Source organism: Geotrypetes seraphini, chromosome 9 (assembly GCF_902459505.1).
Source record: "Geotrypetes seraphini chromosome 9, aGeoSer1.1, whole genome shotgun sequence".
NCBI lineage: Eukaryota > Metazoa > Chordata > Amphibia > Gymnophiona > Dermophiidae > Geotrypetes > Geotrypetes seraphini.
The window spans coordinates 87331666-87352397 of NC_047092.1; the positions used below are offsets into that span (position 1 = coordinate 87331666).

Consider the following 20732-nt stretch of genomic DNA (forward strand, 5'->3'; position numbering starts at 1 on the left):
GGAAAGCTTAGAACTGAGGAGACTCGTGCCCTACATCGGGCGGGCAGGCACTCACACATGCGCGGTGCGGCAGTCGCAACTTTCTAAAAGTTCTTCAAGAAAGTCTGCTTGTGAAGCTGTCTGCATCGGGGCTCCGTGGATGACGTCACCCATATGTTGAGAATATGCTACCCATTTGTCTTGGGATAACTATTTTTACATTAACTAGCAAAAATCCAGAAACTATACAGTTAGCCAGCATCCACCAATTTCCATGGGTGCTGGATAACTGAGATTCTACTGTACATAGATTTTAGAACATATGTGAATACAGGTAAAGGGGATATGACAGAAGGAAGGTGTGCTCAGATTTATTTCTGATGATTAGGCCACTTAGGCTTGCCTCTCATGAAAGTACTGACCAGGATTAGTACACTGGTTCTGAGACTCTAAATGTGAGAGATCCTTCAAATGAGTATGACACACTGCTAATGAAGGACACTTGGAATCTCTGCTAACCCAACCTCTGAGGTGCTTATAGCAAGGAATGTGCTCATGTTAAATTAATGGGAGAGAAGGAACATGGAGGTAATATGGGGGAATGGGAGTGATAGAAGAAAAGAGAAGGTATTGCTGAAAGAAGGAAAGGGAAGAGGGAAGAACAGATGATATTGTTGCTAAGGATGTATGAGGGACCAAAATATGATTCAATCCCACAGATGTGAAAGAGAAAAAGAAAGTGTTGATGTCACTGGATTAGGAGGGAAGCAAACATGGAGCTGATGTTAGTGACAGGGAACAAAAAGGAAGATGGTTATACCAAAGGCTTGTGGGAAAGGAAAAGAGTAGTGTGCAATGACATTAAAAAAGATTTGGAAACTATTTCCTTAGGATCTTCACAATAAAAGCTAATCAGGTGATCTGCAGTTATGCATTTTTTCCTGTATCAAAGTTGAACCAGAAGAGCCAATACAGATTGTTGACTCACCACAGTTCTCTGTTTGTTGGGTAGGAAGACTCTAACAATCGGTTTTTGTGGAGATTTGGGATTAGTCCAGGTTAGTTCGGTAGGGTTCTGGAGGATGGTGCGAGATGAAGGTACTACTGAGAGGCTGGAAACGGCAGATGGCTCAACTGTATACATTGAAGAAAAGCTGGGAACTGAGAGGTCTGCTCCATTTCCCATAAATTCCAGTAACTGTTGTTCCCTCTGCTGTAGGGCATCTAGCTTGCTGGTATATTCTTCATATGCCTGCAAAAAAAATTCACAACCTGAATTTAAATGCAATGATTTTCATATACGCATACATCTGGTACTTTAAAAAATATATATCCATACTCAATCTGTATCAGCTCTTTTCAGGATACTCAGTAACTCTGTAATTCATCAGGGTATATGGAATACAGTAAGCTCATGACAGTCCAAAGTAACAAATCGGTAAGGTTACATTTTCCTTTTCACCCTCATTCTTCTGAGTTTGCTTCAAAGAGAATTTCTTCATTCATCAAAAAAAAAAAAAAAAAGAATTGGATTAAAGGTCCCCAATCAGACTCAGCTAACTAAAAAGGCCTGTACTGCATGAAGGCACTAACCAGAGATTGATACAATGACCAAACACTGCAGCAAACCACGGTGGACTGCAGTTTAACCGCAGAATGGAAAAGCCTAATTTCCCATGGACATTGGAACAAAACTATTCACCGCCCTTGGGAGCAGTAAAAAGCTTTTTTATTTGTACTCTCTTTAGACACTTTGATCCGAGAGAAACAATCTAATGTAGAAATAAGTGGATTAATATTGGGAGCCACTCCATTTAAAATAGCAGTCTTTACAGAAGATCTCTTGGTCTATTTGTCCTATCCACATAGCTCATTGCCGCCTTTACTAGAAAGTTTATGGGAATATGGAGATTTTTCTGGGTTTGCGTTATATTTGGGAAAATCGGAGGCATTAGCCTTTTCTAAACTGCTTAGAGGGTCATGGGGGACAAGATTTCCATTAAAATGGGCAGAAATTTCATTCAGGTACCTGGGAGTTAGGATGTCAATGGATGTTACTCAATTTTATCGCCTCAATATAGATCAGTGGTCTCAAACTCAAACCCTTTGCAAGGCCATATTTTGGATTTATAGGTACTTGGAGGGCCTTAGAAAAAAAATAGTTAATGTCTTATTAAAGAAATGACAACTTTGCATGAGGTAAAACTCTTTATCTATCTATCTATATATATAAAATCGGAGGTATGTATGTGTGTATGTATGTGTGTGTGTGTGTATGTGCCGCGATCACGCAAAAACGGCTTGACCGATTTGAACGAAACTTGGTATGCAGATCCCTCACTACCTGGGGTGATATGTTCTGGGGGTCTCGCGGCCCACCTGCACACATGGGCGGAGCTACAAACAGAACATCAGATTTCACCCATTCATGTCAATGGAAAAAATGTAAAAAGCTGCCATTCTCACAGTAATTCAAAAACGGCTTGACCGATTTGAACGAACCTTGGTATGCAGATCCCTCACTACCTGGGGTGATATGTTCTGGGGGTCTCGCGGCCCACCTGCACACATGGGCGGAGCTACAAACAGAACATCAGATTTCACCCATTCATGTCAATGGAAAAAATGTAAAAAGCTGCCATCCTCACAGTAATTCAAAAACGGCTTGACCGATTTGAACGAACCTTGGTATGCAGAACCCTCACTACCTGGGGTGATATGTTCTGGGGGTCTTGCGGCCCACCTGCACATGTGGGCGGAGCTACAAACAGAACATCAGATTTCACCCATTCATGTCAATGGAAAAAATGTAAAAAGCTGCCATTCTCACAGTAATTCAAAAACGGCTTGACCGATTTGAACGAACCTTGGTATGCAGATCCCTCACTACCTGGTGTGATATGTTCTGGGGGTTTCGCGGCCCACCTGCACACGTGGGCGGAGCTACAAACAGAAAATCAGATTTCACCCATTCATGTCAATGGAAAAAATGTAAAAAGCTGCCATTCTCACAGTAATTCCAACTACCTGGGGTGATATGTTCTGGGGGTCTCGCGGCCCACCTGCACACGAGGGCGGAGCTACAAACAGAACATCAGATTTCACCCATTCATGTCAATGGAAAAAAATGTAAAAAGCTGCCATTCTCACAGTAATTCCAACTACCTGGGGTGATATGTTCTGGGGGTCTCACGGTCCACCTGCACAGGTGGGCGGAGCTACAAACAGGAAATCAGATTTCACCCATTCATGTCAATGCAAAAAATGTAAACAGCTGCCATTCTCACAGTACATCAAAAACGGCTTGACCGATTTGAACGAAACTTGGTATGCAGATCCCTCACTACCTGGGGTGATATGTTCTGGGGGTCTCTTCACCCAAGAATTTATATGTTGTTGCTCCTGGAGGTGAAACTAAATATGTTGTTTCTACCTGGTGTGATATGTTCTGGGGGTCTCACGGCCCACCTGCACACATGGGCGGAGCTACAAACAGAAAATCAGATTTCACCCATTCATGTCAATGGAAAAAATGTAAAAAGCTGCCATTCAAGTTTCAAGTTTCAAGTTTATTAGGATTTTATATACCGCCTATCAAGGTTATCTAAGCGGTTTTTACAATCAGGTACTCAAGCATTTTTCCCTCTCTGTCCCGGTGGGCTCACAATCTGTCTAACGTACCTCCACCTCTCACAGTAATTCCAACTACCTGGGGTGATATGATCTGGGGGTCTCGCGGCCCACCTGCACACGTGGGCGGAGCTACAAACAGAACATCAGATTTCACCCATTCATGTCAATGGAAAAAAAGTTGCCATTCTCACAGTAATTCAAAAACGGCTTGACCGATTTGAACGAACCTTGGTATGCAGATCCCTCACTACCTGGTGTGATATGTTCTGGGGGTCTCGCGACCCATCTGCACACGTGGGCGGAGCTACAAACAGAAAATCAGATTTCACCCATTCGTGTCAATGGAAAAAATGTAAAAAGCTGCCATTCTCACAGTAATTCCAACTACCTGCGGTGATATGTTCTGGGGGTCTCGCGGCCCACCTGCACACGTGGGCGGAGCTACAAACAGAACATCAGATTTCACCCATTCATGTCAATGGAAAAAAACTAAAAAGCTGCCATTCTCTCAGTAATTCAAAAACGGCTTGACCGCTTTGAACGAAACTTGGTATGCAGATCCCTCACTACCTGGGGTGATATGTTCTGGGGGTCTCGCGGCCCACCTGCACACGTGGGCGGAGCTACAAACAGAAAATCAGATTTCACCCATTCATGTCAATGCAAAAAATGTTAAACAGCTGCAATTCTCACAGTACATCAAAAACGGCTTGACCGATTTGAACGAAACTTGGTATGCAGATCCCTCACTACCTGGGGTGATATGTTCTAGGGGTCTCTTCACCCAAGAATTTATATGTTGTTGCTCCTGGAGGTGAAACTAAATATGTTGTTTCTAATCAAGTTTTGTGTTTGTTGTATTGTATTCATTTTGTTAAATATTTCACATTATAATTTGAATATTGTACTTTTCTTAAAGCTGTAAAAAAATAATTTCATTCACCTCTATAAAGTATCTTTATTTGAATTCATTTACAGTGTTATTGCTATAATTAAATACCCGTGCAACGCCGGGGCATCAGCTAGTCTATATATATATATAAAATCGGAAGTATGTATATGTGTATGTATGTGTGTGTGTGTGTGTATGTGCCGCGATCACGCAAAAACGGCTTGACCGATTTGAACGAAACTTGGTATGCAGAACCCTCACTACCTTGGGTGATATGTTCTGGGGATCTCGCAGCCCACCTGCACATGTGGGCGGAGCTACAAACAGAACATCAGATTTCACCCATTCATGTCAATGGAAAAAAACTAAAAAGCTGCCATTCTCTCAGTAATTCAAAAACGGCTTGACCGCTTTGAACGAAACTTGGTATGCAGATCCCTCACTACCTGGGGTGATATGTTCTGGGGGTCTCGCGGCCCACCTGCACACGTGGGCGGAGCTACAAACAGAAAATCAGATTTCACCCATTCATGTCAATGCAAAAAATGTAAACAGCTGCCATTCTCACAGTACATCAAAAACGGCTTGACCGATTTGAACGAAACTTGGTATGCAGATCCCTCACTACCTGCGATGATATGTTCTGGGGGTCTCTTCACCCAAGAATTTATATGTTGTTGCTCCTGGAGGTGAAACTAAATATGTTGTTTCTAATCAAGTTTTGTGTTTGTTGTATTGTATTCATTTTGTTAAATATTTCACATTATAATTTGAATATTTTACTTTTCTTAAAGCTGTAAAAAAATAATTTCATTCACTTCTATAAAGTATCTTTATTTGAATCCATTTACAGTGTTATTGCTATAATTAAATACCCGTGCAACGCCGGGGCATCAGCTAGTCTATATATATATATAAAATCGGAGGTGTATGTATGTGTATGTATGTGTGTATGTGTATGTATGTGTATGTATGTATGTGTGTGTGTGTGTGTATGTGCCGCGATCACGCAAAAACGGCTTGACCGATTTGAATGAACCTTGGTATGCAGATCCCTCACTACCTGGGGTGATATGTTCTGGGGGTCTCGCGGCCCACCTGCACACGTGGGCGGAGCTACAAACAAAACATCAGATTTCACCCATTCATGTCAATGGAAAAAATGTAAAAAGCTGCCATTCTCACAGTAATTCAAAATCGGCTTGACCGATTTGAACGAACCTTGGTATGCAGATCCCTCACTACCTGGGGTGATATGTTCTGGGGGTCTCGCGGCCCACCTGTACACGTGGGCATAGCTACAAACAGAAAATCAGATTTCACCCATTCATGTCAATGGAAAAAATGTAAAAAGCTGCCATTCTCACAGTAATTCCAACTACCTGGGGTGATATGTTCTGGGGGTCTCGCGGCCCACCTGCACACGTGGGCGGAGCTACAAACAGAACATCAGATTTCACCCATTCATGTCAATGGAAAAAATGTAAAAAGCTGCCATTCTCACAGTAATTCAAAAACGGCTTGACCGATTTGAACGAACCTTGGTATGCAGATCCCTCACTACCTGGTGTGATATGTTCTGGGGGTCTCGCGGCCCACCTGTACACGTGGGCGGAGCTACAAACAGAATATCAGATTTCACCCATTCATGTCAATGGAAAAAATGTAAAAAGCTGCCATTCTCATAGTAATTCCAATTACTTGGGGTGATATGTTCTAGGGGTCTCGCGGCCCACCTGCACACATGGGTGGAGCTACAAACAGAACATCAGATTTCACCCATTCATGTCAATGGAAAAAAAGTAAAAAGCTGCCATTCTCTCAGTAATTCAAAAACGGCTTGACCGCTTTGAACGAAACTTGGTATGCAGATCCCTCACTACCTTCTCTCAGATGTAAAAATTAACATCGGGTAGAAGGCTTGTGGGCTGGCAGCGTGCAATCGCTGCATGCACCTGGCCCTTCCCTTTGTTGCGGCACCAGCAGGGCTGTAAGTAAATGTATTGGGCGAGCAGACAAGGGGCAGGCGGCAGCAGCAGACCGAGGGGGGAAGGGGGCACTAACTTGGGACATGGGAGGGAAGGAGGGAATAGAAAGGGACAATTGTTAGGCCTAAGGAAGGAAGAAAAAGAAAAAAGAAAAAGAAGGAAGGAAGGAAGGAAGGAAGGAGACTCATGAAATCACCAGACAACAAAGGTAGGAAAAATGGTTTTATTTTCAATTTAGTGATCAAAATGTGTCAGTTTTGAGAATTTATATCTGTCTATATTTTGCACCATATTTGTCTATTTTTTCTATAGTTGTTACTGAGGTGACATTTCATATTTTAAAGTCATCTGCCTTGACATCTTTACAAAAAACCCGAATATAAATGATAATTAACATTTTCTCTGCATACAGTTAGCTTTGGGTTTTTTTTTTTTAATTTTGTGGTTACCATTATATGTATTAACTAGTCTTGAAGCCTTTACATTAACGGGTGCTAAAATATATGTCCGTCTGTCTTTCTTTCTCTCTCCCTCCCACTGTTTCTCTCTCTCTCACTGGCCCCCGTTCTCTGTCTTTCTGTCCCTCTCCCTGCCCCTGTGTCTTTCTTCCTTTCTTTCTGTCTCCCTCCTGCTGTCTGTCTTGTCTGTCATTTTTTCCCTGCATTTTCCCATGCAGCAGCAACAGCATTTCCCTCCCCCCCCCACTTCCCTGTGCAGCAGCGGTATTTCCCTTCCCCTCCAAGTCCCTGTGTAGCAGTAGCAGCATTTTCCCCTACCCCCTTCCCTACTCTTACCATGATGTGGTCTGCTCCTTTTGGCCCCTCCCCCTTCCCTTCCCACGGTCTAGCCTGCTCCAAGGGCCCCCCTTCCCTTATTGCATTCCTCGCAGGCAGGCCCAGCTTCTCCCTGCACGTTACCTTTTTTTTTAAAATTGTGTTGCCCTCCCTCGCGTGGCTGGCTGCCTGCCTGCCTGCCTGGTCCCGTTCAGCAGCTCGCAGCTGTAGTCTTTTTTGTTGGCGCTTCCCTGCCCGCCCCGCAGTCTGGCCTTCTCCGGGTGAAATTTTTTTTTTAAGTTTTAAAGTTGTCGCGGCGGCTCCTCTCAATCCGACACTGGTGCGGCTCGTGAGAGGAGCCGACACCACGATCTTTTGGAGAGCAGGGAGTCCAGCGCTGGTGGCCAGTCCTGCCGGCGAGTATAAGTAGATGTTGTAAGGCTGGGGACTCGCGCATGCGCACTCCTGCGGCCACGGACCTAAATCTCACAGATCAGAGATCACGGAAGCACGCAGGTATGAGTGCGCATGCGCAGCTAGGGTTTTATTATATAGGATGGATATGAAAAATGGATGAAAGAAATTGCATTACAATTAGTATTATTATTATGGGGTGGAGTCAGGGGCAGGGTTTGGGCGGAGTTTGGGCAGGGGTACTCGGTTGGTATTTGTTAGGCTTAGGGGGTACTTAGCTTGAAAAGGTTGTGAAACACTGATTTAGCGGGCACTCAATGATCTTACCTTCTTCTTTCTTTAGAAGACATGAGATTCTGTACGTTAGCTGTTACTTCCCAATAGTCACAAATCTGCAGAAGGGTATTACTTTAAATCTCTGAACTCCTCCCCTTCTGCAGTGGAAAACAGCTCCCACTTCAGTTGGTACTAAAGCAATTTAACTCCACTGAGACAGAAGAAAAGAGAAGGCGGAGCACAGGGAGCTTCCCCAGCAACAAACCATATTCTGCTCTGTAACTTATGATAAAAGAACAATGATTAATAAACATTTAACAATTTTACATTGAACAAGTAGTACACACATGAGTAGCTAAGTGCAACTAATAAGAGAAATAAAACTCTCCAAAGGAGAAAGGGAACAGGGGCCCCCATGCTCCTGACATAATATCTCTGCTTAATCTTACTAACAAGTTATAAATCCAATAAAGAAAGAATAGCTGAAAATATAGAAAATATAGGGATTCTTTCCAAAATAGAAGGCTCACTGGGAGATCATATCCCAAAACCTTATACTCTAAAATTTTGCTATTAGTAAACTAAATTTATAGTAAGTGAGTGAATTTTGGATCTTCCACTTAAAATCAGTCCAACCTTTTGGACTAAATGATTTGACTTGTGGTTAGAGTGACAAAAGAAGATAGAGAGGACAGCAATCGTCGTGAGGGACTCCATCATCAGACAAGTCGACAGCCACATAGCGGCAGGAATACAGGATCGACTGGTGACCTGTCTTTCAGGAGCCAAGGTAGAAGATATAATGAGCCACATCGACAGGATCATCGACAGCATGGAAGAGGAAGATATAGCAGTGGTGATCCATGTGAGGACAAACAATGTGAGCACAGGAACTACAGCAGACAGACAAGGACTGAAGGACTAGTTCCGGATGCTAGGAGAGAAGCTGAAGACCAGAACGCCGAGGGTAGCGTTCTTGTAGATCGGCAGGTGCCCAGGGCCGACGAGAAGAGGCAGACGGAGCTACAAGCAGTCAACACATGGATGAAGCGCTGGTGTGAGGAAGAAGGATTCCACTTCGTGCACAACTGGACAACGTTCTGGGGGAAGAGCAAGCAATTCATGAAGGATGGATGCCACCTCAGTGGAAACTGAACGAGGCTACTTGTAAGTCAACATCAAGAGAGAAATTGAGAAGTTTTTAAACTAGGAAGAAGGAGAAAGCTGACAGTCAACCAAGAATCGATGGTTCGGGAACCGGTATACCCAGAGGATACCATGCAGGAAGACAGCGGGGAAGACTCACCGAATCATAGGCAAGACAGAAATCCTGACAGATCGAAAGGGATACAAGAGGAAAGGAACTGCAAGAAAGTAACATACCACAAACTCAAGTGTATGTACACGAATGCAAGGAGCCTAAGGAATAAGAAGAGGGGATTGGAAGCTATGGCACAAAAAGATAACCTTGACATAATCGGCATCACGGAAACATGGTGGATTGAGGAAAACATCTGGGACACTATGCTACCAGGATACAAGCTATACCGCAGAGTCAGAGTGGGTAAAAAAGGTGTGGGAATTAAATCTACTGGAGAGAACACGCCAGAAATGAAAAATAAGGTATAGTCTCTATGGGTCAAAATTCCGGGAACAAATGGAATGGAAACAAAGATCGGTATCTACTACCAACCCCCAGGGCAGTCCGAAGACCTTCATGGAGAAATGACAGATGAGATTAAACGCAAGGGAGGTAACGGTGTTATCATGGGTGACTTCAATTATCCGGGGATAGACTGGAACCTAGGCACCTCCGGCTGCAGTAGGGAGGGTAATCAAGGAACTGAAAGGGGCTATAGCTGAACTGCTTCAACTAATAGCCAATCTGTTGATCAAACCAGGAAGGATTCCAGATACGGGGAACTACAGACTGGTAAGTCTGACCTCGGTACCGGGAAAGATGGTAGAGGCACTGATAAAGGACCGCATCATTGATCACCTTGACGGACACGATCTGATGAGGACCAGCCAGCACGGCTTCAGCAAAGGAAGATCTTGCTTGACGAACTTGCTGCACTTCTTCGAGGGAGTAAACAGGCAGATAGACAAGGATGACCAGGTCGACATTGTATATCTGGATTTTCAGAAGGCGTTCAACAAGGTTCCGCATGTACGACTACTTTGAAAATTTGTGAGCCATTGAATTGAGGGTGAAATACTCACGTGGATTAAAAACTAGCTTGCAGATAGAAAACAGAGTGTGGCGTTAAATGGACAATACTCGGACTGGAAAAGCATCACAAATGGAGTGCCGCAGGGTTCGGTGCTTGGACCCATGCTCTTCAACATATTTATAAACGACCTGGAAATTGGTACAATGAGTGAGGTGATTAAATTTGCAGACGATACGAAGTTATTCAGAGTAGTGAAGACTCAGGAAGATTGCAAAGACCTGCAAAGTGACAAATACGCTTGAGAAATGGGTCGCGACATGGCAAATGAGGTTTAACGTGGTAAAGTGTAAGGTGATGCACGTCGGTAACAAAAATCTTATATACGAATACAGGATGGAGAGGCCCCCCCAGGAAAGAGACTTGGGAGTACTGGTCAACAAAGTCAATGAAGCTGTCTACGCAATGCGCGGCGGCAAGAAGGGCGAACAGAATGCTAGGAATGATTAAAAAGGGGTATCACGAACTGATTGGAGAAGGTTATCATGCCGCTGTACCAGGCCATGGTACCCCCTCACCTGGAATACTGCCCTGGTCGCCATACATGAAGAAGGACACAGTACTACTCGAAAGGGTCAAGAGAAGAGCGACTAAAATGGTTAAGGGGCTGGAGGAGTTGCCGTACAGTGAGAGATTGGAGAAACTAGGCCTCTTCTCCCTTGAAAAGAGGACTGAGAGGGGACATGATCGAAACATTCAAGATAATGAAGGGTATAGACTTAGTAGATAAAGACAGGTTGTTCACCCTCTCCAAGGTAGGGAGAACGAGAGGGCACTCTCTAAAGTTAAAAGGGGATAGATTCCGTACAAACGTAAGGAAGTTCTTCTTCACCCAGAGTTGTAGAAAACTGGAACGCTTTTCCGGAGGCTGTTATAGGGTAAAATACCCTCCAGGGATTCAAGACAAAGTTAGACAAGTTGCTGCTGAACCAGAACGTACGCAGGTAAGGCTACTCTCAGTTAGGGCACTGGTCTTTGACCTAAAGGCTGCCGCGTGAGCGGACTGCTAGGCACGATGGACCACTGATCTAACCCAGCAGCGGCAATTCTTATTCTATTATTTGATTTAGATAGCCTTTTTGATCTGCTTGCTGTGTATTTTCTAGTTATCGGTTTTACTATGATAGTGCCTTCCGCATAATGAGGTCATTATGTAAAAAATTTAATCATCATGTTGTTTCTTGATTTGCAGCATCTCCACGCCGAAGCACCATTTTCAACCTGAGACTCATCCTGTAATCCACTCTCCTCAGTGTTCCTTCTGACAACTTCAGTGCAATCGCTCCCAAGGAAGGAGGCTTGTTCCTCTAAAACGGAGCTCTGTAGAGCTTTTGATTATCCACCACGGTTATTTGATTATTCAGCATATCACTAACGTCAATGCATTTGGAGATAAGTACTTTTTTCATTACATGAAGTATACATACAAGGGGAGATTTTTCAGGAAGTTGGATCTCTGAACTTTGATATTAAGTCTCTAATGATTATATGAGAGATTATATGATTTTCACTGTTGCTTGGAATATAGCACATACACATAAGGTCCAAGGATGATTCACGCTAACTTACCCTTTTGGGTTATTATGCAGTATACAACTCGGACAACAGGATCTTCCTGTAAATGAGTTGTGAAAATTGAGAACTTTCACTCACTTATTATAAATTTAGTTTAATAGGAAAATTTTAGAGCTTGAGGTTTTGAGATACGATCTACCAGTGAGCCTTCTATTTTGGAAAAAAAACCCAAAATCCCTATATTTTCTACTTAATCTTAGATATAGAAAAGGTGCCAAGACAGCTACTGGCAATTTCAGAGACAGAAAACAGGTGAATCTAAGTCCATACAAGGTAGGCTGTATGGATCCTTTGTCTTCTAAAAGAAAGAAGATTAGCAAGGTAAGAACCTAATCTACCATTCTTTAACGAAGACATGGGATTCCATACATTAGCTGACTTACCAAACTAGTGCCAGATGTCTAGGGTGGGACAGATGAGCCTGCCCACAGAACTGAGGTCCCAAAAAGCACAGTTACTTACCATAACAGGTGTTATCCAGGGACAGCTATTCTCACATGTGGGTGACGTCCTCCATGGAGCCCAGATGCAGACAGCCTCACAAGCAGACTTGCTTGTAGAAAACTCAGAAGTTTTGAGTCTGCCGCACCGCACATGTGTGAGTTTCTTCCCACCCAGCACAGGGCGCATCTCCTCAGTTCAGATAGCTAGCAGGAAAGCCAACCTGGGGAGGTGGGTGGATTGTGAGAATAGCTGCCTGCTGTCCCTGGATAATACCTGTTACGTTAAGTAACTGTGCTTTATCCCAGGACAAGCAGGCAGCCTATTCTCACATGTGGGTGACCTCCAAGCTAACCAGGATGGGATGGTGGGAGTGTTGGCAACTTAGGAGAATAAATTTTGTAATACTCTCTCGCCAAAATGGCTATTACATCAGGTGAAAACGTCGAGACAATAAATAATGAGAGGTGAAAGTATGAACCGAGGACCAGGTGGCAGCTTTGCAAATTTCCTCAATAAGAGTGGATCTGAGGAAAGCTACTGAAGCCACCATGGCTCTGACTTTGTGGGCTGTGACTCAACTCTGTAGATGCAGACCAGCCTGAGCATAGCAGAAAGAGATACAAGCAGCCATCCAATTGGAAATGGTGCGCTTGGAAATCGGATGTCCCAACTTGTTTGGATCGAAGGAGACAAAAAGTTGAGGAGCAGATCTGTGTGGTTTGGTGTGTTCCAAGTAGAAGGCCAAAGCACATTTACAGTCCAGAGTATGAAGAGCTGATTCTCCAGGATGAGAATGAAGTCTTGGAAAAAACACTGGAAGTACAATGGATTGATGAAACCACTTTAGATAAGAATTTAGGATGAGTACAGAGGACCACCTTGTCATGATGGAAAACTCTGAAAGGTGGATCAACTAAAGCTTGCAGCTCACTGACACTTCGAGCAGATGCGAGGGCAATGAGCAACACCACTTTCCAAGTGAGATATTTTAGATGAGCCAAATCCATTGGTTCAAAAGGAGGCTTCATCATTTGAGCAAGAACATTGAGATCCCAAACCACTGTAGACGGTTTGAGAGGAGGTTTGACATTTGAAAAGTCCTTTCATAAATTTGGAAACCACCGGATGAGCGGAAGGGGGTTTCCCTTCGATAGGCTGATGGAAAGCAGCAATTGCACTGAAATGGACTCGAATGGATGTAGACTTGAGGCCAGAGGTAGATAAGTGCAAAAGATAATTCAAGACGGAAGACGAGGAGGCATGTCGAGGCTCCTTGTTATGAGAGATGCACCATGTAGAAAATCTAGTCCATTTTTGGTGGTAGCATTGTCTAGTGGCATGTTTTCTGGAAGCCTCTAAAATGTCTCGAATAGGTTGAGAAAACTGAAGAGGGGTTATACTGAGAGGTACCAAGCTGTCAAGTGTAGAGACTGCAGGTTGGGATGAAGTAGAGATCCTTGACTCTGTGTAAGCAAAGATGGAAAAACTGGCTGAGTTGAAGTAGAAGGGAGTACCAAGGTTGGCTGGGCCACCGAGGAACTATCAGAATCATGGTGGCATGATCGTTCTTGAGCTTGACAAGAATCTTGAGAATGAGAGGGAATGGGGGAAATGCATATAGGAATGAAGAGGCGAAGAATGGAGTGTCCATTCATAGGGTTGCAGAAGACAACTCAACTTGTCCACCAAACAGTTTTTCTTTCCTTGAATGTAGACAGCTTTCAGGAAGGTGTTGTGAAGGATTGCCCAATCCCAAACCTTCAGAGCTTCTTAGCAAAGAGGGAGAGATCCTGTTCCTCCCTAGATATTGATATAGTACATGGCGACTTGGTTATCCGTCCGAATGAGAACTACCTGGTTGTGAAAATGTTGAAAAGCTTTGAGAGCATTGAAGATTGCTCTGAATTCCAACAGATTGATATGACACTGACGATCTGTGTTGGACCAATGGCCTTGAGTACAGAGACCATAGAGATGAGCCACCCAAGCGTAGGTCGAGGAATCTATCATGAGGACCTTCTGATGAGGAGGTGTCTGAAACTGTAACTCTCTGGAGAGATTGGAAGAGAGCATCCACCAGTAGAGAGACTGTGTCAACTAAGGAGTGACTGTAATTGCTTCGAGAGAGTGGTTCGCAAGCCTGCATCCACTGAGATGCCAGGGTCCACTGAGGAATTCTGAGGTGAAGTCTGGCAAAAAGAGTCAATGAACGGTCGAGGCCATGTGACCAAGTAGTACCATCATGTGTCTCGCTGAAAGTGAAGAAAGTGAAGACACTTTGTGACACAGCTGAATAAGAGCATCCAGATGCTGCTGAGGAAGGAATGCTCTGAGCTGGATAGTGTCCAGAATAGCTCCGATGAACTGTAGATTCTGAGAGGGCTGAAGCTGGGACTGGATTTCAAATCAAGCTTTGTAGGAACCACATTGTCCGTTGGGTCGCTACAATAACCCCCTGAGATGTAGAATCTTTGATGAGCCAGTCGTCCAGGTAGGGGAATACCTGAAGACCATGGTTCCTTAGAGCTGCTGATACCACCACCACTAGGCACTTGGTGAACACTCTGGGAGATTATGCCAGGCCGAAGGGTAGCACTCTGTATTGAAAATGCAGATTACCCAACCAAAATCTGAGGTACTGATGGGAGGCTGGATGAATGGGAATGCGAGTGTAAGCCTCCTTGAGATCTAGAGAACATAACCAATCGTTCTGATCTAGAAGGGGATAAAAGGATGCCAGGGACAACATGCAAAATTTTTCTTTGACCCAAAATTTTTTGAGAGCCCTGAGATCCAATATAGGCCGCAGATCGCCCTTCTTCGGAACAAGGAAGTAACGGGAGTACAACCCCCTGCTCTGCTGTTCCAAGGGAACTTCCTTGACGGCACAGAGATGAAGCAGAGCTTGAGCTTCCTGAAGAAGATGGAAGGATACTCTCTTGGAGGAAGCTCTGGTGGAATCTGAGTGAAATGAAGAGAGTATCCTTCCCTGACTACTGACAGCACCCAGAGGTCGGATGTAATGGTCTCTCATCGATGGTAAAAATGATGGAGATGACCTCCTATGGGGAGAGGAGAGGACAGAGGCAGAATGATGGAGGTTATGCTCTGTTTGAGACAGTCTAAATGGATGAAAAGCCTTGGGTGAGGCAGAAGGCTGAGGTTTCTTTTGCTTCTGCTGTTGTTTCTTGGGGGGTGCTCTAGTGTAAGGAGCTGCCCTTGGAGGATAACACCTCTGATAGGATGGAAGAGGTCGAGAAGGCTTTGGTCTGATGATGGAAGCAAAATATTTCTCATGCTCAGACAACTTCTTGGTGGCGGCCTCTTATCGATTCATCAAAGAGGTCATTGACCTCATAAGGAATATTAGCCAGACAATCCTTAAGGTTGGGATCCATATCAATGTGCGAAGCCAGGCCAGACGGCACATCGCTACCGAGAATGTAGTGACCCTCCAAGAAAGTTCAAATGCATCATAAGATGACTGAAGAAGATGCAACCTGAGTTGTGCCAAAGTGGCATTGACTTGCTGAAACTTTAAAAGCCTGTCTTTAGAGAAACCAGGGAGTATATCAATAAAATACTTGAAATAAAGATAAAATTATAATTTAAAACCCTGAAGGCCATCATTGAATTTTGATAAAGACGACAGCCAAACTTGTCCATGGTCCTGCCCTCTCTTCCAGGAGGTACGGTAGCATAGACTCTGGAAGGATGACTCTTCTTCAATGAAGATTCCACAAGAAGGGATTGATGAGATAGTTGGGAGTTCTCAAAGCCCTTGCAATGTAGAGTTCGATACCTGATTCCAACTTGCCTGGAACAACAGGGATAGCATAAAGAGTCTCCAGGTTTCGTTTGAAAGTTTGAGAGACTTTGCAGGAGGCCGAGACATACTCATTTCCTCTAAATACTCCTTAGAGTACTTAGAACCAGCGTCCAATTTAAGATCCAGGTCCTCAGCCATTTGACGGAGTAAGGAAGAAAAGGACAATTGATCCGACAAAGCATGGCCTCGAGAGGGACTTGATGACCTCGAGTGGAAAACAAAGGTGAGGCCTTTCTGGAGTATTGGTATCTCAGTGAATAGACAGACAGGGACGAGGCATTGGAATCAACTGAGTCCTCAGGTTCTGCTATCGGTGTCCTCAATTAAGGAGTTGGAGGCCTCGAAGAGCTGGAAGGCCTCTCTCTGGAAGAGGACCTGCGCCTCGATGAATGCCTCGACCAGCGACGAGAGGTCTCGTGTGAGGTCAAGGAGACTTCACCCTGTGCCTTGAACGGGCAATGCTTTTGGTGAGGGTATAGGACTGGAAGCTGTAGATCGACCCCATAGACTCAAAGGTTTGGATCGAGGAATCTTGAAGCACTCCCAAAGACTCAGCTCCTTGTATGGAGTGTGAGGATTCCAGACCAGACACTCGCAAAGACTCGACTCCTTGCGTAGAGTGTGTAGATTCCAGACCAGACACTCGCAGACTTGACTCCTTGCATAGAGTGTGCAGATTCAGCTTGAGGCACAGGCAAGGACTCAACTACTAGACTGCTGAATGCCCAGGCTGAACTGCAGGAAGCAGAGTTGAGGCAGGACTGTATTTGCTCAGTAACTGAACAAATTCCCGCTCTAAAATAGTCTGGATGATAGCCTGCAATTGTAGATCCGAGTCTGAAACTGGACTACTTGCTGAGGCTAAAGGCTCTGAGGTAGCAGAGGAAGCATGCTTCGACTTGGAGGAGTGATGCTTGGGTAGCTTGAGGACCACTGCCAGAACCATCTGCTGCGGTATCTGACCTGAGGGAAGCTCAGGAGAAAACTTGGCAGATTTACTCGAGGTCGAGGATGATCCAAACGAGGAAGGTCTGATGAGACTCGAGGTCGCAGTTGTGGAGGCAGGAGGACACCCCGCAGCAGGCTTGACCAAGTCAGAGGTCGAGGGTGTAGCAGGGGTTTCCATACTAAAAATCTTCTCCACTTGAACTCAACGATGTTTGAGGGCTAGAGGTTGAAGGGCAGCACAGCCAATGCACGACTCCGGGCAATGGTCAGGCCCCAGGCACTGAAGACACCAGCGGTGTGGGTCAGTAAGGGAGATCGCATGCTGGCACTGGCTACACTTCTTGAAGCCTGTGACCGGCCAGGATATAGAAAGAAAGATAGCCGCCGCAAAGTCAAAGCCCGCAGGCTGAGGGTATGCAGCAGGCCCCACCAGTCAGTCAACGAAAAATAAATTTTTTTTTTTTTTTTAAAGAATCAAAAGGAAAAAAATCCACAGCGACACGGTAATAATAAAAATAAAACATGAGCCGCGGTGAGAGAAGGCACGAAGCAAACTAAGTTCAGCGCAGAATGTCAAAGATGGACTTCTCGGCTCTGCAGAAAACTGAAAACTGAAGAGACACGCCCTGTGCTGGGTGGGAAGGCACTCGCACATGCACGGTGCAGCAGACTCAAAACTTCTGAGTTTTCTACAAGCAAGTCTGCTTGGAGGCTGTCCGCATCCGGGCTCCATGGATGACGTCACTCACATGTAAGAATAGGCTGTCTGCTTGTCCTGGGATAAAAGGCATCCTCAAGCCACAACATCCTCTCTACAAATCTCATCAGGCGAAACAGCCCAGGACACTGCCAAGGGTGCAGCCATACCTCTAGTAGAATGTGATGCAATTGAGATAGGGAGCTGTTTACCACAGGCCATGTAGGAAGATATTGTTATGCAAATCCGTCTGGTAATTGAGGCCTTTGGAGGCTGATTTGCTTCATCTCGATTGACTGATTAACACAAAAAGGTGATCAGAAAGCCAGGAATCGTTAGTCCTCTCCAAGTAGTGCAGGAGAACTCTATATACATCCAGCCTTTTCAAAATCTTGTCTTGTTTTGCTAAACCCATGAGGTGAAAAGCAGGTAAATAAACCTCTTGGTTGATATGGAAGGCAGAAACTACCTTCGGAAAGAAGGTAGGCACTGTCCTCACCCAACTTCGTAAACCAGAGAAAGGAAAGGAACTAACTCCGAGATCTTCCATGCCGAGACAACAGTGACCCAAAAACACACAGTCTTAACTGTAAGATCCAAGAGAAACACATCCAACAGAGGCTCATATGGAGCCACACTGAGGTCCCAAGATGGGAATGGCCTGCGCAATAGGATTTACAATCTGAGTGCCCCCCTCAAAAACTGAGGGGCATCTGGATGAGATGCTAATGACTACATGCCTCCCTGGGCCATAAAACACAAAAGGCTGGCTACCTGTGCCTTGCGAAACAAAAACTGCTAGGCCCTTTTCAAGACCAGCCTGTAAAAATGCTAGAATTACCAGGATAGGAGCCTTCTCAGGCTTTTCACCTGTACCTTGGCGGTCTTCACATAAGCTGCAAACGTCATGAGCTTATTCACTCTAAGGAGAGTTGTAATGACAACCTCCAAGTAGCCCTTCCACATCGGGACCCTGACTGAGAAGCCCCAAGTGAACCGGAAGCCTGAGACACCTGTCCCATTGCAGATCCGCATACCAAGGCCAGTGGGGCCAGTCTGAAGCAACCAGAAACACCAGCCCCCCGATGATTCATTATTTGGCAGATGACTCAGCACACAAGGGCTCACAGTGGAAACACAGAGCAGATCGATAGGCCAGGTTTGAACGGTGCACTTCTCAGTTCGGTCCTTTGACTGTAGAAGTGATCTGTCTTTGTATTCTTGGCAGAGGCCATGAGATCCATGTCCAGTCTTCCCCAGCGCTGAACAAAGGTGAACACACACTGGGACAGAGACCACTCTCCTGGATACAGAATTGGTTTGCTAAGAAAATTGGCCTGGATGTTCTTTACTCCTACCACATGTGCAGCCAAGAGAGCTGGTAAGAGAGCTTCTGCCCACAGGAATAACATCTGTGCCTCCAGATTGTAACCGGGACTGTGGTCTGAGCGAGACTCAACAGCGCCCCTCAGTGGTTACAAAAACAATAGCACTAGCGTGTGACCCAGACTGGAGTCACCCTGCAGGCTTGGACTGACACCAATAGGAAAAACAAAAATAAACCACAATCTTCTCAAAAAGGAAGTAAATCAAAATCTCAGGTTTATTCCTTCCAAAGCACCAAAGTCAGGATAATTATGAGTTTCACAGAACAGGTAAGTAGAACCTCCAACTTCAAACAGTTCAAATTCAAAAGTAAGAGTAATAAACAGTTCAAACATAAACTTCCAAAGTGTTTTTTTCTTTTTCACACCTCTGAGGTTTGTGCTCACCTCAGCATTCAAATCAGCCTGCTCCTAAGCAGGATATTCAGTTCATCAAAAAAAACAATAGGGTTTAAGGCACTGGATACCCTATTCTCAGTGCTTCAAAGTGAAGCCTCTGGCAGCCTTTCACTGCACTGCCAGGCAAGGAAGAGTGTCCCAGGTTTGCTTTCAATTAGCTACAATATAGCCTACAAAATTGCCCTCCCAGGTAACAGCAAACCTCTCCCAAATCAGACACTATCAGCTTCACAAAAAAGGCAAAAACAGCAAAAAAAATGCAAAAACAGCAAAAGAAAAGCAAAGCAAAATCCCAAAAGGTTCAGCTTCAATAAACAGTCTCTCAAACAAAGCAAGCTGAAAACACACTCACAGTTTCTACCAATTAGGATCTGCAGCTGGTGGAAAGACCAACCTCCATGGCTTCCTCAGTAGGATTTGCTTCTTCAGGCAGGTTGTCAAGTTCCATTGGAAGATCCACATCAGAAAAAACTTCCTCCAGCATTTCACCAGCCTCCTGTACCTCCATGGGTGAGGCTGTATCGTCCCTGCTTGGCCCGAGGAGACTCTCGGGGAGGAAAGGTCTCAACCTTCTCCCTAGCCTGCCTCCCTGCTTGTGCTCAGCAGCTGGTTTTTGTACTGCAGGGGCACGCCCTACTCTACCTGAGTCAGCAGACCTGCCTGTGGCTCTTGGGCTCCTCCTGTGGTGACCTAGATATGGCTCTTCCAGGAGATCCTGGGAGATTTCAGGCTCCCCCTGGTGGTTAACCTACAAATCATCCCTATTTTTCCTAACACAACCCTTGTCCATTCCCTTCCGGGTTTTACTCTGTGTCTTAGGAGGAACTTTAACTGGAACCAGGTCAGGCACGATGTCTGTCTGGTTACAAGATGTAGGGGAGTGCTTCTTGTAATTACTTTTCTATCTATAAAAGCTACCACCGTGGAGATCCACCAACTGTTGTACCATCTGCTTGCCTTCCGTTTAAGAGGGGGGCTCTGCTAAGCCCAGGATAGGATACACCTTGACTCCATTCAGCGTAGGTGAGCTGCTACATCCACTATCCACTTAGTAAAGGTGCATGGAACTATGTCCAACTCAAAAAGGAACACCACAACTGAAAGTATCACTGAAGGACGTGACATCTCAGATATCTCCTGTAATCTGTAAAAATGTGAAGATACACCTCCATTAAATCCAGATAGGCTAGGAATTATTCCACAGTCACCGCCGCTATAATAGAGTGAACCATCTCCATGCGAAAGCAGGGGACCTTTAGGGCTTCATTT

The 20732-nt window shown here is 44.9% G+C and overlaps 1 protein-coding gene across 6 annotated transcripts in view; it reads right to left on the reverse strand.

Moving 5' to 3' along the window:
* BRAF (B-Raf proto-oncogene, serine/threonine kinase) overlaps positions 1-20732 on the reverse strand; it is a 1024017-nt gene that overhangs the window by 958663 nt on the left and 44622 nt on the right. For 5 of the 6 annotated variants that reach the window (XM_033958817.1, XM_033958818.1, XM_033958822.1 and 2 more), the window contains one exon: positions 968-1231. The exons of the other annotated variant lie outside the window; for it this stretch is intronic. In XM_033958817.1, the coding sequence (XP_033814708.1) occupies positions 968-1231 (264 nt within the window). The remainder of the gene's footprint in view (positions 1-967; positions 1232-20732) is intronic. 6 annotated transcript variants of the gene reach the window in all.